Source organism: Haliotis rufescens, unplaced genomic scaffold, assembly GCF_023055435.1.
Source record: "Haliotis rufescens isolate VD_foot unplaced genomic scaffold, xgHalRufe1.0.p SCAF_19, whole genome shotgun sequence".
In the NCBI taxonomy this organism is placed as follows: domain Eukaryota; kingdom Metazoa; phylum Mollusca; class Gastropoda; order Lepetellida; family Haliotidae; genus Haliotis; species Haliotis rufescens.
This window is the reverse complement of record NW_025963879.1, coordinates 9,205,962-9,228,635: the sequence shown is the minus strand read 5'-3', so window position 1 is coordinate 9,228,635 and position 22,674 is coordinate 9,205,962. Positions and strand designations below refer to the sequence as shown.

General features: G+C 42.5%; 1 protein-coding gene across 1 annotated transcript in view; it reads left to right on the top strand.

Annotated features, from left to right (window-relative positions):
• The window catches only part of LOC124113322 (phosphatidylinositol glycan anchor biosynthesis class U protein-like), a 126,794-nt gene extending 104,511 nt beyond the window's left edge, over window positions 1-22,283 (top strand). Inside the window, exons 11-12 of the mRNA XM_046473604.2 lie at window positions 8,406-8,548; window positions 20,839-22,283. Of these exons, the coding sequence (XP_046329560.1) occupies window positions 8,406-8,548; window positions 20,839-20,952 (257 nt within the window). The 3' untranslated portion in view covers window positions 20,953-22,283. The remainder of the gene's footprint in view (window positions 1-8,405; window positions 8,549-20,838) is intronic.
• Window positions 22,284-22,674: the final 391 nt, after the last annotated feature.

Here is a 22,674-nt window from a genome sequence, read left to right as displayed (position 1 = left end):
CTTCACCTCTTAAGGCAATAAACCTTCTGAGACAGTTTATGAATGAGGAGCTTGTCATCTCTTCAACGAGTTCAATGTGTACTGCACGTATCATTAGGCAGGTAAACAATATCGCCCATCGTTTGCTGTTTGCACTACCACCTCTTGTACGACGAGTCACAATTTCCCATGGTCCGAAAGCGTCAACACCAACATAAGTGAATGGTGGGCATGGCACCAAGCGGTCTGGAGGCAAATCTGACATCATTTGAGTTTCTGGTTTTCGTCTGAGCCGATTGCACGTGACACACTTGCTGATTAGAGATGACACCAGTCTTTTTGCCCCAATAATCCAGTAACCTGCCGATTTCAGAGCACCTTCCGTCAGATGTCTTCCTTGATGTCTTACCCTGTCATGGTAGTGGTGTACAAGAAGCTTTGCAACATGGTTTCCCTTGGGAATGATAATGGGATTAATCTCACAAGCTGTCAGTTTGCTGTTCTTCAGTCTTCCTCCTACCCTAAGAACGCCTTGTTTATCTAAAGCAGGTGAGAGGGACAAGATTGAGCTTTTCCTTGGAAGTGGCTTCTGGTTTTGCAGACACATGATCTCCTCAGAGTAAGCTTCCCTTTGGACTGCTTTGACAATGAAGACCTCTGCATCCTTAAATCCTTCTACATTTCTGAAGTCTTTACACTGGTGCCAACCAACACATGAACTGTTAGTTTTGGTGAAGGATCTTGCAATGTGTTTCAGATGTGAGATTGTCTTTACAAGTTTTTTCCAACTAGAAAATCTCGTAAAGCGATCAGTGCCAAGTTGTTGCGGCGCAGCTATAGAGACTGAGGTTTTAGTCGACTTGAGTTCAGCTCTAACCTCTTTATCATTGTCTGGGTCGACAAGCGAGAAAAGTTGTGAGTCACACATATCAGATGTATCACTTTGGCTCAGGACATCAGGTCCTCTTAACCAAAGGCTATCACTGTAGCACAATGATGTCACAGACCTCGTTGCTTGATCAGCTGGATTTATGTTTGATGGCACATAGTTCCACTGTTTTGGTTGTGAAGATTGGCGAATTCTGTCAATCCTGTTTGCGACATACACATGGAATCTTCGTTTCTCATTGCATATATAACCCAATACGACGCGGCTGTCTGTGAAAAAATGCAGGCATTCTGTCTGAATGTCAAGCTGCTGGAGTAGGACGTCTGCCATCTCTGCAGATAGAACAGCAGCACACAACTCTAACCGAGGTATGGTATGTATGGGGCTACTTTGGACTTGCCCAGCAAGAAACTCAGTGTACTGGTGCCATTGACGTCGTACATCTTGAGGTAAGCAACAGCACCTATTGCTTCCTTCGAAGCATCAGAGAATATATGAATCTCTTTGGTAAGGTAGACAATACCCCGCGCCTGGTGAAGGGCTTCCTCTCGGCACAGACTTGGAAGGTGAAAGTGTCTTTGTTAATATCCCAGGATAGGCCAAGGCTTCTTTGAGGCGGAGGAGTGTTCGTGTTGAAGTCCAAGTCCTTGATGTCCTTGGCGAGGTCCTCCGCGTCAAACGCAGCTAGCACAGTTCGACTGTTGGAGGCTATCTTGTGTAGTCTTATGTTACCCCCATGTTGGAGCGCACTCTGGGTTCTCTGAATCAGATCGATGGCTTTTTCCTCTGTGGGGACGGACAGCAGTCCGTCATCAACATAAAAGTCATTCTCCACGAACCGTTTCACATCAACGTCAGCATTTTCCACTGATCGTCTGAGACCATAGGTAGCGACTGCAGGAGAGGGTGAATTCCCAAACACATGAGCAGTCATTCTGTACTCAATCAAGTCTTGGCTTGGATCATTATTTCTGTACCAGAAGAATCTGAGGTAGTCACGATGAGATGGTTTTACCTTGAAGCAGTAAAACATTTGCTCCACATCTGCTGTCACTGCAAAGGATTCTGTTCGGAACCTGAGAAGGATTCCTAACAGATTGTTTGTGAGGTCAGGACCAGTCATTAGGACACTGTTCAGAGAGACGCCATTGTACTTCGCAGATGAATCAAATACACCCCTGATTTGTCCTGGTTTCTTGGCATTGTAAACACCAAACAAGGGCAAGTACCAACACTCTTGATCCTTTTCCAATGGAGGGGCTATTTCTGCATGTCCCTTGTCTATGACTTTCGCCATGAATGTTGTCATATGTTCTCGCTGTGTTTGATCTTTGCACATGCTGGAGTCCAATAGTTTTGCTCGATGAATGGCATGGAATTTGTTGCATGGCAGCCTGGCACGATCTTGTCGAAATGGTAGTGGAGCAGTCCAACAGCCATCACTATCCTTTGAGAATTCAGCATCCATAATCCTCAGGAATTGCTTGTCTTCAATAGACAAAGTCTGCGTTTCGTCAAGTCTTGTTTTCTGAAAGACACTCTCCCCAAAGTCATTTCTCTCGTTGACTTCAAAATTATTAGGACAGGGCTCCATGATTGTTGTTCGACCATCCCTGAGCATGTGAGTCTTGTTAACTATTACCACATCCGGTTTGTGTACCTGCCCGAGACAGACTTCCCCAATTATTGCCCAGCCAAGGTGCAACTTCTGGGCATACGGTGCATCAGGCAGTCCAATGCGCTGATCAAGTACATGATGAGCTGCTAGCAGGTCACGTCCTATGAGCAACAGAATGTCTGCACCTGAATCAATAGGTGGGATGTACTCAGCAATGTCCCTTAAGTGAGGATGATGAATAGCTGTTTCTGGAGTAGGGATCTCCTCTCGCACATTTGGAATCTCATTACACTCTATCAAGGTGGGTAAATGTAATGATGAGGACCCGTCTAAGGCTTGAATGACATATCCTGATGCTCGTCGGCCAGACATTGTCACACAACCAGCACAAGATGAGAGTGTGTATTCAACTTCATCTCCATCTTCATGAAAATTATCAAAGAACTCACTTTTTGCAAGTGACCGGTTGCTCTGATCATCGATAACAGCGTATGAGAATAAGTACTGTTCTGGACATCCTTTTGGAAATACCTTGACTAGCAGAGTCTTGGCACATGACTTGCCGCCAACCAAATTATCACATATCTGTGTGCAAGCTGACATCGTTATTGGCTTCTCTTCATGATGTGACGCCGACAGAGCGGTAACGTTTCTCTCCCCTTCATGCTTCCTCAGCGAAGTCCTGCTGTCTGCAACTTTAGCGGAGGTTTCTCCCTCATTGTAACTGTGCATGGCGGTAGCATGATGAACACTCCCACAAAGGAAACACTGAATGCTGCACTTGCATTCACGCGCAGTGTGCTGAGTAGATTCACAACACTTGAAGCATATTCTATGCTTACCAAGAAAGTCCTTTCTCTCACTCAAAGACAGACGTCGGAACCCCTTACAATAATTAAGAGTATGTCCCTCCGATTTATCGTGGTAGGGACAGAGTCTAACTCGTTCCGTAACATTGTCTTTCTCCCCGATGTCAGTTTTCTTTGACAACAGTTTGAAGTTTGGGTTGATATTCAAGGGATGAAATTTCTTTGTGGAATTTGGCGCTGACTGTGAGTCATAAAGAAAGCTTGGATCTTTCGTATTCTAGCCTGTCTGCTTATGAATTCTGAGAACACAGAAAAGGGAGGATAAGCAACATGATACCGTTCCTTATAGTTGACTGCTTCATTTGTCCATTTCTCTTGAAGAGCGTAGGGAAGCCTGTTCACAATTGGAGTCACGCCCGCTGAAGAGTCATAGTACGCCAGAAGGGCTGAGTACCTCTGATTGTCCTTCACAGACTCAATTTCGGACACAATGTCTGCAAGGTCATAGAGTTTATCATGATCTTTGTTGGAAAGTTTAGGAAAATTAGACAATTTTTTCTTGAGTGCAGACTCCACAAGCTCGGGACTGGCATATCTGTCCCCCAGTCGTTCCCAGATCTTCTGAAGGCCGCGAAGCGAATTATGAGCATTAGCAGCACGGATACTAGCAGCTTATCTGCTGGACTCCGGGCCAAGCCACCTGACCAACAAGTCGATTTCCTCCTGCGGAGACACATTTAGTTCGTACATAATTTGTGTAAAGCTATTCTGCCACACAGCAAAATACTCTGGCTTATCGTTGAATGTACTCAGCCGAGAGAGGAGGAGGTCTTTCCTCATCAAATATTTGGAGAGTTCTGAACACAAACCCAGTTGGTTTGTCACATGTCCCGATGCAGGGGGAGCTGTCATGTCTGGGACATAAGGTTCAGCTGCAGGGTTGAGCACACTATTTGGTGGAACAGTACCACGTTGAATTGTCGAGGCCTCTGGTGCATCAACTTGCCTTGGTTGAGTATGGGAGTCGTCACCATGGTTATGGAAGGACTTGAGGTCATGAACTGTGTTGCGAAAACTCTGCCCGGCTTTGTGAGGTGTACTCGTATTTACGGGTACGTCTTGGTTCTTGGACACAGTTTCAACCTGGTCAAGTATCCTAGTTTCAAACTCATAAAAGGTTTGTTGGTTTTCCACAAATTTCTGAATTTCTTTGAGCTTCGCCTTGATTTCTTGTCAACCTCCAAGACTCCCTGCATAGCTTGTAATTCTGCCTCGGCTTCATGTACTTCACGCTGTGAAGTAAGAAGTTTCAGATTCACTTCCAGTTCAGCTCGCTGTTTCTCCATCTTTGCTTCCTGTTCAGCGAATTTCAGTCGAATCTTGGCCGCTTCAGCCTTTGCTTTTTGTCTCATGAGAATAGAACTTCCACTTGAATGAAGGCTTTTGCTTCGCACAGAAGCTGATTCTATCCTGTCAGTGTTTGTCAAACTAGTAATTCTAGCATTAATGTCCTTCAGTGCCATCTGCACCTTATTCAAGAGTGAATCGGCAATGTTTTGATGTGCAGCCTGTACTTGTGAACTTTCTTCAGTGCCAGTTCGTTGTAAATATGCAAAGAATTCCAAATATGTTTCCTCATACTTCCCGTATTGACAGTTAATATTTGCACGCACACTGGTTAATTGTCCCAAATCATCATGTGTCGAGTGTGAACAGGCACTCTCTGTTTGCCTTGCTAGTTTGGAAAGTTTGTTGACATAATTTTGCACGTTTTCTTGATATAGTTCGTAACCTAACTCCGTTAAACGTCTAGATCCTTTACGTGATTCCATAGTGTAATACTCACGCACAATTCTTGGAAGAATAATGTATCAATGGATCCTACATCTCGTGGTCATCGGAGCGCTGTGCCTCATATACGAGAGTGGCGATGAAGGTTTTTTACTATAACGACCTCGAAAAGATGCTTGTATTGTTTCTTTAATCATCATAAACCCGTAGTACAAAAGGGGTAAAAAACCTGTACATGTCAGCACTTGAGTAATGGTGATAAGACCTTTGAGTAGGTGTAGAAACCACTGATTTGAAACACGTGCTTTTTCCGGAAGTTTGAAAAAAAAGGTAAGAAAAGATAACTCTTATTGACTTAGATAGAAAGTGAAGCGTCCGTAAAATATTGCCTCGTAGGGGGCAAGACACTCATACCAAGCAGATCTCTCTCCCACAGCCCAGAGGGTTGTACCGACTCTCTGTGGCACCCTCAGCTATATTTTAAGATATTGTTCATTGTTAATTGTTCTTGTAAATAAAATTGTGATTAGTCTCCTGTGACTCCGGCACTTTGCTGACTAATTCCCCCCAAGAAAACCAGCACGTCATTTGGAAGGGCTAGTTCAACCCAACAGAACCATAAAACATACCATAATAAATTCATCAGATAATGAATTTACAAAGTTGTCGATAGTTGTATAGAAATCAATATAGTCATCACTATCACCCATGCCTCCAAATAGAGTCTGAAAGGGACATATCCCCTCCTTGGGTGTGATTCAGTCTGATGTACACGGAAGTAGGGACCAGAAATGACCAGAACTGTTTACTATGTTCACAGAAGCTACTTCTAATTTATCAACAAACATTTTAACTTCACCATCCATTTTCTCCATACATAAGTCTTTATAATATTTTCAAGCTGATGTGTATTTCTGTTTGACAAATTTACTGTTACTGGAATGAAATTCATGAAGCCATCAACAAGTGGTTGCACGTGCTTCCCAACATTCCTGGTCATACCAGTTGCCTCCCCTTGATCTATTGTTCGCAGGAGTTGTGAGAATCCTACCGCAAGTACCTGTGCAAGTTGTCATCATGTTTGTAAACAATGAAACTGCATTATGAATGTTTTGCTGAGTCAGCTGGAAATAGAAATTCTGTAGAATTAAAGCAGGTAGATTAGTCCATTGAGTAGTGTAATCATCTTTAAAGTCAGCTTTCCATATGAATCATTGTTTTGATGATAAATGTTCATATGCAACGTTAAACCAAATTTCACCTCACCTCATCCTGAGCCGTGGCCTAGGTTGCATCATTGCTCATCATTTAAAAAGGATGGAACTTACTCTTCTAATATAGATTTGGCTTTGCATGGTTGAATTAAGTGATTGGTGTTTGTTTAAGTATTTTTAAACAAAGATTACATGACTGTCTCTACCAAAATTGGCATCTATCACTGGAAACTTCACCTAAATGTCAATACTGAACTTGCAGTTACAACTCCTTACTCAATGTTAAGAGATATTTTTTATCTGAACTCAGAACTCAGAATTATCTCATGATTCAGATGTGACAACTTTAGACTAGCAATTAAATGTGGAAGACACTCAAACATTCAACACGAGGAACAACTATGGCTGTACTGCCATGCTGAGAATGTAAACCTTAAAGAGGATGAATGTCATGTGTAATGGTGTGTGATCAATACAATAAGGAAGGGCAAGAATGTTTAGCTGAACCCACCGACAGCTGTGAAGTTTATATCTTTGAAATTCTTGATTACACAATGTATTGGCCTATTTCTATAAAAAAAAATCAAAATTCTGTCGCTCTAACGTTTAATGTACAAATTATTTTGATGTGTACATGCATGAAATTTATCCTGATGTGTTATGGGCCTGGAGGCCTTAAATACCAAATAAACTCTGTGTTTTGGTACCTAGTCATGCTCGATCATACATCCATGGTTAGTTCACCTGAGTGAAAGTCATGACCTTATGCCATGGCCTGTTTCTTTGACATAAGTGTTGCATCTTGTGTTGTCTGTCATAAAGGTCTGCTCATCAGAGACTACTGGACAAATGAAGGTTAAACTTCACCTGCTTGTTCCCACGAATAATGACACCCCAATTTGTTCAAGATGTTCAAATCGGATTTTCATTTTGGCCTTTAGTCAACCACTTTCTTTCATGATGTAAAATTTGGTAAATGTTTAATATTTTGTTAAATTTGTTTGATTTTAGTGTTAGTTTTTTTAGTATTTATTCCGACAATATTTGAATATCAATGATGACAGCAAATTGTTTTTTAACTTTTTACATTTTAAAATTTGACTACCCTTACATACCCAGGTGAGCTACAGTGTCATGGCACTATTTTTGAACATCAGACTGTATTATGTTTTGTACTGTAGGAAAATTAGGACTAGGCAGAATGGAAGTCACCCAAAGTGAAGCTTAGAAATCATCTTAGTGCCAGTTCATCTGAAAGTGACAAATCTGTGCTTTTGCATGATACTTTCCCTTTAATTTCATACCTGAATCAGCCTTATATGTAAACACCATTCACTAACGTAGGATATCACCATAGTAGAAGTTTGGAAATTATGTCATGTCTAGTTTTAGCTATGTTAAGAGTGAGTGGTATTATCAGTATATTGGTAAATTGAGATTCCTTCTTTCCACAATACCTGTCACAATATCATTTTTTTATGCTTGGTATATCGGGTGATTTCAAATAGAAGTTTTGATCATGTGTTTCAGGTGATACACTATAACACTTGCCAAAAACATGTACCTTCAAAATGTTCTGTAGTTGCAAAATATAGGGGGCACGGGTGGCCCAGTCGTCTAAGGCGCCGCGATTCACTGTGCAGAGTTGCGTCCCTTGGGCACGCCAGAAACCTATAATTGTGGGTTCGAATCCCGGTTCGCCCTGATTATGTTTCTAGGTTTGTCAGCACCATACCCGTGCTCGTGGGTTTCACCGAAGTGGTAAACGTCTGAGACCTGCATCACTTCGGGCTTTCCTCCCACATTAAGCTGACACGCCGCGATATAACTGCAATACTGTTAAAATTGGCGTTAAACCCAACTCACTCACGCCAAAATATAAGTTTTCATTTTGGAGTTCACAAAGTCATCACTGTCCCAGAGCGTGCATATTTATTGAATGAGTAAACATTATGCTGTACCAGTTCTGTTCAATTTGCTTCTGAATTAAAAATTTAGAATTATACAATATATTGTGATTTGTATCACAATACGGCCTTGTGCATCATAAATATTGTGATACACTCTAAACATCCAATAACCCATCCCTATTCTATATGTTTCAGATATGAGAAACAAGTTTGTTGTCGGGTGTATGTTCCTTTCTTGCTCTGTGGTGGCACCCATCTTGTGGCATCTGTGGATTTATGCTGGTAGCGCCAATGCTAACTTCTACTTTGCCATTACTCTGACATTCTCCACAGCTGAGGTGAGTACACTGGTCTTCCTGGGAGCTGTTTGCCTTGTAGACCATGCATTTAAACTCATGTGTTGTACAGTCCTGGGATAAAAAAAACCACATGTTGTGGGAACAGACTTATAGTTAAAATGGGAAAGTCAGGAAGAAATGATGTTTCTAACTCTGTGTGTTGACTGTTCTCTCTTGAGAACAAGCATGCATGTGGGTGATAATTGAAAGTCAGTCAGACCAATGCTCACCACTTGCGGCCTTGCTATTGCATTTCTTAGCTTGGCTACTGCTAATTACTGATTGACAGCCAATGTTGATGTGGATGGGTTGTCTTCAGCAACTGGGTGGGTGTAGGGTCTTGTCTCTGTTTGAGACACATGTGTCCATTAATGAGTTAAGGGGCTATTGGCATCCTGAGTGCAGCTAAATGATGATGCAGGTTGATAAGGATTCACATGTGTGGAAGGATACTATTTTTGGTACGGGATGTTTCATAGATGGATGTGACAAGTATTAATGTACCAGATGATAAATTCTCCAGATAAACTTTATGTTACACTGAGTTACAGTCCGTTTGACTCCAAATGAGAACGATGAATTGCAAAATAACTCGAAATCCAGAAAAGTGTATGAAACATAAATACAGTACTTGACCATGAATACCCTGTACCCAACAAAATCCGAATTTTGTTTATTTTAAGACCCATGACGGATGAAGTTCTTTAAGAAACTATCATGTAATTTTGTATAGAAATGTGTACATGACACGTAGGGGGGACAAACCGTGGAAGGAACAGCACAAGCACGTGCTACACAGTGACCGTGTTCATTCAATGACAAGATGCGCTACTCAGCAGATGGTAAACAGTTGATGTTGAATGTGTATGATTTCTTTAGAAGTGAAGCAGAAAGAGCAAAGCCTTTTTTATGCAAATAATAAATTCTTGAAATGAGCTTCAAAAGCTCTTGGTATGTCCCCTCAGAAACTATAAGACTACATCTTCTCATGATACGAAATGAAAACTATAAACAGTGTAAACTCATTATTAAAATGTTTTAACTCATCCTGCATTACTCTGTAATGCATTTACTGCTGTTTTCGAACTGTGTGAGATCCAGCTGCTAAAGAAAAGTTATTCCAACCAGAAGAAACAGCACCCTCGCACGTGAGTTGTCATGTGACTCAGAAGTCATGACGTCTCATCAAACCACATGACTGCTTTGTCACCTCCACGGACGGATGTACTTTGTATCCCTTGTGGGAATTAAAGCTTATTGTTTCTATACTTTGCCTGTTTCTGCATTCATCGTATGCTACTATATTGGTACTTGTTTATAGTCTGTTACCTTTGGGGTCTTCCCATTCGTAATTTGCAATGTTTGCCGCTCGCTTGTGGCTCTAGTCAGTAATTTAAGGGGGTATTGTTTTCCCGCCATTTTTGTGATTCTCCATGTGGCCACGTACTTTCGCGTTTTGCGTTTTGAATTCATTTGGCTTGGGTTATACACTAAATTTATATATTTTGTGTTGGCATGTTTTAAGCTTTTTCACGACCTTTTTGCCTAATTGTTTGCTCTCATAAACTTCTATAAAATGAAAAGTTTTTGAGTTATGCTTCCTGTTGTGAGTTTGTCTTTGCTTAAATTCCAGACTTTATGCCTCGCTGCACTTGCTGCCGTGGGAACAAATCTGGTCAGGGGCCCCGCCGAGATTGTACGACGCCACCGGCACCCTAGGTTTCCACGTCTCCCTTTCAGCACCTGTGCCTGGGTATCTCAGCTTTTCCTTGGAGCCTTCGGACCCTCCTGCACCTGCTATCCTTTCCTCTACTTCGGCATCAGCGGTGCTGAAGGTGCCATAGGCAATTGCCTTACTGGCGCCACCGGCTACTCCGATCATGGCCTCTCATCTGGAGCGGCAAGACGGAGCGGCAAGGAAAAACCATGTCTTTAAGATCTCGTCGCTGCTCCTGGAGCCTCTCGTCGGGATTGTGACTATAGTTCAGATTCCTGGGGGGATCTTTTCAAACCAGCAGACATTTGGTGTGATTCAATTTGCCGACTGGTTGGATGATCTTTTGGCTTCTATTGCTGCGTCTCCGGCCTTGACGTTAGTAAGACTCCTTCTTTGACCCGTACTGGCGCCCTCCCTTCCAGACCCTATATATTATTATATTCTCTCGTTGAACTGGGTTCACATGGCTTCTGGTGGACATCATCTGTGTCAGAACTTGCAGATCTTCGCTTTGCACACTCATTTAGCTTGTTTGACACCTTTGTCATAGGCTACTGGGTACCCACTTCTCGGGATAATCGTTGGTTGGGACAAGTCATCTCTTATATGAAGGTGTTCATTTTTCCGTTACACCCACACAGCAGATTGCCACACCCAAACCCCGCCTGTTTTTTTATGCACACCTGATGCCCTATGCCCTAGGAGCCAAGGGCTACTTGGCTTGAACAGCCAAGGCTATTGCTTTAGCCTATTGTCCGTCTACACGGGGACTCTATGTCGACAAAGGGTGCTCCTTCCAGGCCCACTGCTCAGGCAAACGCCAAGATCCTTTGACAACGACACCTCAGTTTGTGAGTTTCTCTTATATTTTCAGCACACGTCAGTTGAAAGGCTCTACCATCTCTCAAACCTAGTCACCAGTGCTTGCCGTCTTAGTCGATTGGAGAAAAGGCCTTGCTGCACTCGTATAGTTTAGAAGATCAGTAAGCCAAGTTCAGACTGCCTGCATGGGATCTGTACGTGCTTTTACTGGCTCTTCAGACAGCTGCCTTCAAACCACTCATCTTCCTTCAATGACCTTATGAAGATGACGGTGTTCTACTGGCTTTGAATACCGTTGCATAGGTCAGTGAGACTCACACCCCATGGTGGCCGGTTCAAATGCGGTACTCATAGATTGTGTGTCTTGGGATGTGCTGGGACTTCATTGCCAAGAATCCCACGACCACATGATAGATCCTTCACCACCCTCCTTCCCCCCTCTCATCTTGGAAGAGGCGGAGCAGAACTTTGGTTATGCCCGGTGCGGACATTGAGAGTTTTCCTACGACGGTCAGAAGCCTGCCGCAAGTCAAGGAAATGCTTTTTCCTGCCAGTCTCTCCCTTGTCACAGTCAGAGGTCAGCTGGAATACTATTTCCCTGTGTCTCTGTGCGGTCATCCTGCAAGCTTTCAATGCCTCCAGATTAAACATGTCACATGTAAAATTTGGAATATTACACCTGTATGTATTTATAAAATGACCAATTCATTTTTACAAACTGTGTATATTTTTAAAACTTATCCTGTCTTACTCTATGCATTTCATCTTTCTTCTTCCGATCTTTGTGTGGAAACGTCCCAAAACAAAGTTTCCAGCTTCTAAGCTTCATTCACCCAAACATACCCAGCATCACCAAGGCGACCAGCTTGCCAATCAGGTCACACACTCAAATCTTGTGCAGCTTGCCGTACCAGTGCTGATCACCTGACCCATTCTGCCTCATCATTCTCTTTCATCACAGTGGACTAGTACAACAATGTTTTTGAGAGAATATTTTGGCCTTTTTTTCTCAAAATTATACGGGAGGTACACTGAAAGGGGCATGGATCAACCCAAACATCCGGCCTGTCAGAAGTGCCGCCACATTTTCTCAGCAGTGGATCCACATGCCTTATGTTGTGATTGCTGGGTGTGAGTATCATGGTCATAACCACCATTACGAATGTCGCATCGACCTCAAATACAACATCGACATCAACCTCCGTACAAGAGAGGAGTCAAGAGCCATCGTGTTCAACAATGCAAGATCTACGTGGTTCTAACAGCAGACATTCTTCAGATCGAACTTCAGAGATGCATTCAAATGGTCGACATTCTCGCAAATTGTCGACACAGAACTCTTAAGATTAACCCTGCAAGGGTCAACATTCTAAAGGTCGACATACAGGGTCGCATTCGGAGGATTGACAATCTCAGGAGAGGTTGACATCACATAGTCTCTCTCAAGATCGAGTTTCTCCTAGTTGACATTCCAAAGAACATGCTTCTTCTATGCATGCCTAGGCATGGGAGTACAACGCTTTGGCCATATCATGGAAGAATGTCAACGCTTACGTCTTTCCACCAACAGCGTTTCTATCTCAGGTGTATCAGAAGTTGGTCGCCACGAATCAGCTTTGCCTGATTTTGATCGTGCCTTACTGGCCAGCTCGCAGCTGGTTCACCGTGTTGGTAGACCTCATAAACCATTGGGAAACCATCATCCACTTCCCTTGAAGATCTTGAGATCTTCTCCTTCAACCTCAATCCAGCCTACTACATCCATCGTTGGAAACCCTACATCTATGCGTCTGGCTCATCTCCAGAAGTTCGTAGTCGCCTACGGTGAGTACCGAAGACCATTACTCAAGCTCAATGTACTTCAACTAAATCCTTGTACGACCAAAAATGGAAAGCCTTCGAGGGATACTGTCGAGGCAGATCTATCACCTCTCCTAACTGCTACCCCACAGCAAGTTGAAGAATATCTTCAGCATCTTCGCTCTACCAAAAACCTTTAGGGTTCTACTTAATCTACATATCTAGCAGCTTTAATTTTGGTAATCACTTCCACAATGAGCATCAAGATCGCTTTAGTCCCAGAACTACAAGCTCTTCTCCGACCAGTCCAGATTTTGTCCACCCAAATGGTATCTGAATGTAATCCTCTGACACTTGATGTCAGCAGAATACGAACAACAAGGAGGTAGAGACTTCGAGCAGATTACTCTCAAAACGGTCTTTCTCCTAGCTTTGGCTACTCCAAGGGTCAGCGAGATACATGCCTTGTATGTAAACAGGATTCCATTTGAGAAGCACAGCCATGGGAAAATCTATTTGGGTCTACGATGGGATTTCATCGCCAAACACCAATTCTCAGGGCAACCAGACAGACTATTCACCATTCCGTTTCTGGCTTCTATTCTACATCCTGAGGATCGTGAGGACATCTCACTGAGTCCAGTTTGAACCTTACTCATGTACCTTCAGTCTTCATCGACCTTTTGAAGATCCCGGAAGAAATTGTTCATCCGGGTCTCCTTTTGGTTACAATCTAAAATTCTCCGTGCCTACAACTTTGCAGGAGCTGTCGCATCTACCATGGCTCTACATAGCAACTGCTCCCTCAGTGATATTATGGAAGGAAGTCCAACATGGTCTTCGCTTCCCACTACTTATGACATATCCAAGGTCTACACCACTTTGGTCCACTGGTCCAGGCTCAACAATTAACGACAGCCTGTCAACTCAGACAGAATGCAAGTACCACTCACGCAGTTGAGTTTTTTCGTACCGTGTACAGCAAATAAATAATTGAGAGCCACTTTTTATTTTGTGCTTAATCGGAGTCCCAGATTGAGGCTTTAATGGAGGCAATGGTCTTCCACTACGAAGTCACCATTATCTGAGGCCGTTTCGACTGTGTCCCAAATCCTTACTTGCTCACCTTTGCCTTGAGCATGTGATGTGTCAGTATTGGTTTGAAGATCCTCTTATGGATATTGTTCCTCATGGCAAGGCGTTGTGTCCGAGTAGCGTAAAGCGGTATTCTCACTCGCTGCGCAGTGATCCACCCATAAAATCATGAGTTGTCTTCAGATGCGGATCTGTTAAAGCTTAGGATTGAATCATGTTTAGCACCAGCTTCCTCCTGTATATCTCACAGTTTTGGGGAACTGCGACCCACTGTCCAAACCATGGGCTAAATGCATGGAGTGAGGTGGGATAAGTTTCAAACATTTGTAAATTTTACATGAAATTGTATGTTTATAAATACTTATCCTATCTCACACGAACTATGCCTGCCCATCCATGCCCACATCATAGTTACTCAGCCTGTCAGCTCCAAGAAAGAGAATGATGAGGCAGAATGGGTCGTGATCAGTACACATATGGCAAGCTGCACAAGATTTGGGTGCGTGACCTGATTGGCAAACTGGTCGCCATGGTGATGCTGGGGATGTTTGGAAATAAATATATTTATTTAAAATCATTCAAAATTTTATCAATTCTCAGCAAAACATGAATATATTTCAAGTAAAACTACTTGCAAATGAGTTACCTGCCTTTGCAATGGTAGAAACTAACAATTTTAGTTCATGAGTTCTTATAATGATAACATAGCAAAACCCTTAAAGGGGAAGTGTACACGCAAAAATCACTTTCTTTCTTTTTCTAAACAAAACGCAATTTTAGAATTAATTAGTATCTGTGTTTGAAAATATACACTCATTTTTTTCACAGTGAAAGTAGGAAGCTCACAATAGTGTGAAAATGATATGCCGTTATGAGGCCTTCGTTTTTCGAGCGAAACAGGCCTGAGTTATCCCCCTTAGATTATGACGTAATTGGTGCCAATTCAACTGGGTCCCTGTCTATTCTCAACGCAAAAGATATGAAGTACCAGTTTGCGGTAAAACAACATGGCCTACGACACACTCCGGCGCAGTGGTGACTCAGCATAACACTATGCTGGCTGGCATCTGAGACGCTAGAATCACACACCTAGACCTACACCACGTGAAGCGGCTCTAACAAAGCATGATGACGTCATAATGTTTATCAATTGGCACCAATGACGTCATATTGCAAGGGGCATAAGCCATGGTGTTTTTGTTGTGGAAATAGAACACTTTGTAAATGTGAAAAATATAAATCGTTTTAATGCGAAAAATATGTTAATTAATTGTGATATTTTTATATTTTTGTCTATGACACTTCTAGGTTAACACTTTTAATGTGGAAAAAGTACAAGAAAAATAGGTTAATTTCCGTGTGAACTTGCCCTTTAAAAATGGCAAATGTCTACTAGTCCTTATGATACCTTAACTACTGGGCAGTTTGGCAATGACTCCAGGACTAGTGCCAATTTCTAATGCTGCCTTGTATTCTTTGTTGGTATTGCATTTGCTATGTGGCATCAAGACTTTGATGAAGCCTGGCAATAAGTATTTTTGTAACTCAGCCGTAAGAAAAAGACATGAGCTTTCTGTTCAATTTGCCACTATTAAAAAACAAGAATGAAACCAGACTATGCACAGTGCTTTTGTTTTTGTTTTCTCTTGTACAGAGCTCAATTGTTTTGGTCTGAGAATTGAATCAGGTATGTTACGTCTCACTCGGGAATTACTCCATGCATCATTTAGAAAACACAGAACCGTCGAGATACTGTCCCTTTAACTTGTTTGTATGGGTCGGGTGTTCTGGGTTCTGGGATTTTGTATGTAGACTGGATGTTTTTCAGCTACAGCTGCAAAAGCAGATATTATGTTAATAAAAACTATAATTTTGTAATTCATGCGAATCCTCTACCTCTGTTACATCTTTGCCATAATCCTGTATTTTGGCTTCAGTCACACTGACTAAATTTTTAGAATTTCAACAGACGTTCACTGTCAATTACACACAATTCGTTGTTCCAGAATAGAACTACAGCAACCCAAGCTATGATTGGGTCATGGCGGAAAACCGCACTTCTTTCCTCTGTGTGCTTGAGTCAACACCTGTTGTTATAGTTGTAACGATCTAGCTCTTGGATTTAGTCACATTAATCTAAGATTGTTCTATAGTTTTCAAAAAACAGATAAATTAAGTCATATTAAGAGCTGCTAATTGTAGTGACGATCGTACTCATGAGGTCATCATGGAGTCTCCCCCTCCTCCTGCTTGAAAGAAGTGTGGTCATTTTATTATCACAGGAGATCCTCACAGCAACTGCTGGAAGTGCAGAGAGGCCAAATGCACTGAAGAGGCAAGATGTGATCAGTGCCCTACTCTGTCTAAGAATGCCCTCAACAAGTTAGCAGAAGCTTTGACTAAAGCTAGGAGGAGAGAAGCTCCTAAGAAGAAAGTCGCCATGATTGCGGCTACTGTATCAGACATAGCCTCTGACCCTGTCATAGTGTCTATACCTACTACTCTGTTGATTGAGTCTTCTTCTGCGTTCCCTATCAACATGCTGGAACAACTCTTCAACCAGCAGAAGAAGATGATGGAGTCGATCTTTGAGTCCCGCTTTACAGCAATATCTCAAGAGATGAAGATACTTGAAAAGAAGCAGACAGTATTGGCTAAGAAGAGTCCTCCAAGAGGTCCAACCACAGCCGAAGCTGTACGGCCTACCCCAGATGACCATATGGACCAGCCGGACAGAGGTTCACAATCTTTACCCTCCTGTGTGACAGGGGTGTCAGACCTTACAAGCCACACAGACCTTACTCATAGCAAAGTCCTGGACACCAGCGGATGATGAACTGCAAGGGGAACACGAGTGTATGGAATATGACAAACATCCCTCCCTCCCGGGACTTACCCTTGGTCATTCTTAGGCAGAATCAGACCAATATGAGGAAGTTTATCTCTCTGAAGATTCACCCCAGCAGGATTATACATCTATCATCTTATGCCTGTACTCCAACCTCCAATGACAGAGAATTCACCACCTAAGATCATCTCAACATATCCACCAGACATTGCCATGGCCGAGTTATGCAGGCAAGGTGGTACATCAGGCTTCTGAAAGCCTACTCAAGCTTAGACATGATGACCAGCTAGCTACCCTTACCTCCATTGAAGCGGAAGTTGTATCAAACCAATGAGCCTCTACTTCCGGATCATCAAGTTTTGGACAAGGATTTTATGAAGCTAGTTTGCAACCCTTATACTAAAGTCACATTACCTGCTTCCCGGATTAAAGAACTGTCTATGGCGTCCAGACATTCAATGGACATTGGCACATATATGAACTGGTTTGTCGCCGGAATAAGGCACATCATTCCACCGTTGTAGACATCATATGATGGCATATTCGGAGAGACTTCTATGACTGTTAGGAGGGATCAGGTCGGACTCATCCACAGCCTGCTTGACACCATAGTCAGAATGCAGGAAGACTTACTCTCCACCCAAGTCTGGATGTCTTCACAGCTACTCTGGGTACAGCGTCAACAACAACTAGCACAGATTCGTTCAAGAGCTTTTTGCAACCAAATGAAAAGGTTGATATGCCACAACCGATATCTGCTCCCAAAATGTTCAACGTAAAGTTGGAACATGTCATAGACGAAGTTAGACAACATACAACTGAATGATTGCAAGTGTCAGCTGTCAACCTAGCTGTCAACGCATATGGATCTTCCTATCCCCCGAAGCATTCCTGAGATCAGAAGGATTCATTGTATATACAGTCACCTAAGAAGAAGTTTGTTCCCTCTGGTAAGAAATCTTTCCAACTGAGTTGGGAGTACGAAAGACAAGAGTCTTCTCAGGATTCGTTTCTTCAACACGACTACAAGAAACACGAAACCTATCGCAGGGGCAAGTCTGGAAGCAGAGGTGAAAGCAGATTCTGACTTCCTTGCCACCCATTCTGCCATTATGGACCCTTTCCACCTGGTTTTGTCTATGGACTACGATTTACGCCTGCTGTCTTTCAACATAATGCAGACCCCGGCGCCAGTGGGAGGGCGTCTTCTCTCTTACACTGAAAATTGGAAGCAGATTACGCCTGACCGCTGGGTCCTAGACGTCGTGGCTCATGGATACAAACTGCATTTCAAGACATCACATCCTGGCATCACAGTCTGTCGGCCACAGATTTCGTCTTGTCGGAGCCAAGCTAGCAGCAGCAGATCTGTCTGTCAGGAAGCTACTAAAGAAGGGAGCCATTCGGAAACTATTGGAGATAACAAGACCAAAGGTTTTTACTTTACTCTCCTGGTAGTCTGGTATTCTTAGTTCCGTAGAAGAATTCGGCTGACCTGAGGATGATAATAGACTTAAAGATCGTGAACAAAACATTCCTGGTACCTGCTCCAAAGTTCAAGATGGAATCCGTACAGTAGTCGCGGTCAGCTTTGAGGACAGGAGATTGGCTCATCAGCCACGACCTACAAGACACCTATCTTCACGTCATAATGCACCCATCGTCATGGAAGTACCTGCGTTTAGCAATCAATCGTCGACGTTACGAGTTCCAGGTCTTACCATTCGGCATATCAATAGTCGCTTGGCTGTTTACTATGACTACACCATCTATTTATAGATTCGGGTTGGGGAGCTCATATGGACGATCTCACGGTACAAAGATCTTGGAACACCGGAGAGACGAGCCTACATATCAACTGGAGGGAAATGAAGGCCATTTGTTACGCCATCCTGGCATGGAATGGCCATCCTCATAGCCACGGACAACACCACAGTTGTGGGATACATGCAGAAACAAGGAGGAACCAGATCCAGTTTTCTGATGATGGAGACTACACGATTTTTTGCCTTGGCAGACTCCAAGGAGTCGGATGGAAGCGGAAGGAAGCGAGACATATACCCGGGAAGCTGAACATCCTTGCCAACAGCCTTTCCCAACAGGGGAGAATAGTGGGACCTTACATCTAGAGATATTTGCTTGGATAACCTGGTTATGGGACACACCACATCTAGATCTCTTAGCCACCTGCCTGAATCATCAACTTCCGGTTTATGTCAGTCCAGTTCCAGATCCAATGGCTCACCAGATAGAGGTGCTATCGATGGATTGGACGGGTCTTTTTGCATATGCATTCCCACCATGGTCTCTCCTAGACAAGGTCACAAGGTGGAGGAGATGGATTGCATGATAATCTTGATAGCACCAATTTGGCCCAGCAGAGTGTGGTTTCCCAGATTATTAAGTCTATTAATGAAAGAACCTCTCCGGCAAGATATGTTACGACAGCCCAAGTAAAAAATGCCTACAACAATCTGCCCAGCCTACATCTAACCGCTTGGAAGTTATCACACAGAAGATGCAGACATCCGGGTACACTGGACTTGCCTCTGAAGCTGTGGCAAGATCATGGAGACCTTCCTCCTCCCTCACATATGACAATAGATGGGATCCGTTCGTCCAGTGGAGAAGACAACAAGGGATCTCCATCCCTATGGCAGTGGATTTTCTACTTTTCTAAGTTCTGACATGGGACGATAGAAGGTTACAGATCGGCACTTCACTCTGTACGTCAACATGACAGGACTCTCAAATGGAAACCATCCCATTCTAAATAGACTATTGAGATCCTTCCTACTAGAAGGTGCTCACACACCTTGTATCTTTCCCAAGTGGAATCTATCTGTTGTATTATCAGCACTTTTAACAGAACCAGGCTAAGGCCACCTTACACCAAAAATCCATGAAAGCCTCCTTTCTCCTAGCCATGGCGTCAGCAGCAAGAGTTTCAGAACTACATGCTCTGGACTATTCTAGTCACAGCCATGATCAACATTGGACCCCAATTACTCGAAGATTTCTCCCAGCCAAGAATCAGTCTTCCGCCAAGGGCCAGAGAAACTATACCATTCCTGCTTTGGGTCCATCAGTGGATCACCTAGACAGACTTCTCTGTCCCATCAGAGCTCTCAAAATCTACCTCTCAGCTACAGACCCACATAGATGCCATCGAAGGAATTTTTTCTTATCCTGCAAGCCTCATTCCAACAAGGACATCACCAAGGCTACGGTAGTGGGCTGGCTTAAACATCCATTGCAGTGAGTTATACACAGGCACGGAATTCCACTCCCCGTCTTGGATCCTGCTCAGCTCATGAAATCAGAGCCCCAGCCATGAGTCTCGCTTCATTGACATCTGTTCCAGTGGAACAAGTGGTGTCTTGCTGTCATTGGGCCTCATAAAACACCTTCACCAGGATCCAACACCAGCAACATCAGAGGGTGACGTCATTATAACCCACACGATCATAAAATATAACAGTAATTCTAGTGAAGGTATCACATATTTGAATGTTTCTTGATGCATTCTGATTTTCAAGTCCTCAAGAGAAATTTCAGAGAAAATTATCTCTGGTCAGGATTAGAATCAATGATTAAATGGTTCCCAGAAGAGGATTACTGTCAATTACACAGGGAGTTACCGGAGGCAGATCCCACTGGATCCCTCTTGTATGTTCTGACAAAGATGAAATAGAGGTAGAGGATTTGCAAGAATTATCGAACAATAGATTACTACCCCCATTACATCTTTGTCAGAACATACTCCCACCCAGCTCCCCAATTCATCTACCTCTACAAGAAAAAAGTGAGGTTTCACGCCATTACGCACGTCATAGCTTGGGTTGCTGTACTGCTATTCAGGAACAACTAATTGTGTGTAATTGACAATGAAGAGGACGTCTGTTGAAAATATAAAAATTTAGTTAGTGTGACAGAAGCCAAAATACAGGATTTATGGCAAAGATATAATAGAGGTAGTTTTCTTAGAAGTTCTTTTGTTTTCCACAGATATTTTTGGTGACCGACTTGTTGTTTGCCTTCTTGCGAAGGCAGTATGATCTGAATCATGGGATGGATCAGAAGCTTGATGACGGGAAGCCAGCACAGATAGTTCTGGACTGAGTCAGTGTGCTCACACAGCAGTAAGGACACAACATGCAGTCATCTTGTTAAACAGAGAACTACATGTATCAAGTTACTCTTACAGTGCTCAATGTGGGAATAGAATTATGCACTGTGGTCATAAATATCTGTGAGGAATGCAGGTATTGTAATAGAATTCCATGTCAAATTATTTTCTATGACTTGCTTGAGATAATGCACATTTAGAGTAAAGAACTGGCTTCATTCCATCTCCACCATGCATGTCTGTGCATCTGTTCATCCATCACATTTCAGGTGATACAAAAGAAACTGTTCAAGATATCTCTGTGAAACTTGACACACACACTAATCATATGGTCTGTTGGTGTCTTTTCTTTTCTGAACATTATGAATGAAGTATTTTCAGTCGAGCTCTGTTGTTTCGAACTCATGGGAATCTGGAAAAAGATTTGAGTTTTCCAGTGTTCGAGACCAGAAACGAAGTGAATTTCCGAAAAGCAAACATCATGTTATGAGAGATTATTACATGTCATCTATTCATGTTTGGTTTCCTACTACGTCTCAATGTTGATAACCATATTGTATCCAATAATTAGATACATGTCTCATGTAACATTGTTTTAAATAATTTATTCATCTGTTGGTAACATTCAATTTAATTATTTTTTGTACTGATAGTCACATGAGAACACTTGAGTAACTTACTGCTAATGTGTATACATTAATTGTCATACTCCTTTGATGAAAGTTGTGCTTGTTAATCAGTCTCGTTCAGATATTTGCATGTTGTGCTAAGTTATTTCGAAAGCTTCCTGTGGCATTTGCTGTAAGGTCAGTCAGTTGTGTGTGAAGTAAGTTAAAAGTTGAAAGTTTAGCGAGTGTGGGTGTGTGGAGAGTATTTTTTAATTTGAACTGTTCGAGTCATCAGAAGGATTTTTGTTGTTTAATTTGGATGATTGGCACTCCCAAATGAGTTTGGGATAACTGGAAATTCAACACATCCAGTTTGATAGGTCCGAGTATTAATTATGATAAATGTAGAAGGAATTTGCAGGGACAGAAAGGTGAGTTCGAGGCAACCAGGAATTCAACACATCAAAGTTCGACACAACAAGGTTCGACTGTCGTTGGTTTTCTCTGCTGATGAAATAAGATCTTATTTTACTGAGTCAGGATTGGGTTTAATCTGGAGCATAATTAAAACAATGTTATTACACATTCTGTTGGAGATGGGTTCATTATAAGTGTTCACCGATCTCGAAGGGGACATCGGTTGATGTGTGACATGTATCAACTATCTCTTCTCATGGATGAAAAATAGTAAGCTTTTCACTACCATGATGTGAACATGGTATTTGCAAAAACAATATGAATTACCTCATGTTTAAAAATGATATGCCACGAATGACTGCCTGATTGCTGATGCTGCATAAAGGAACCTCATTGTAGATAATGGTTCTCTTAGTTTATGAAAATTGTAATTTAAAACAAACTCATGTTTGTAAATATTAGTGTGTCAGTTGTTTAGTATGCTGAACATATGTACTTGATTTGTGAAGATGAGAGGTGCTGGCAGTGGGGGAGAACCAGAGATCTGCTGACAGTCAGGGCAGCAGTATCTCCCTGTCTCAGATAGCTCTCAGTTTGGTGGAGTTTTATTGATTTCATCTGTCGATGGACATTTATGTACACTTCATATTATTTGTCTTGGACATATTCAAATACAAGTCTCCTGCCCTG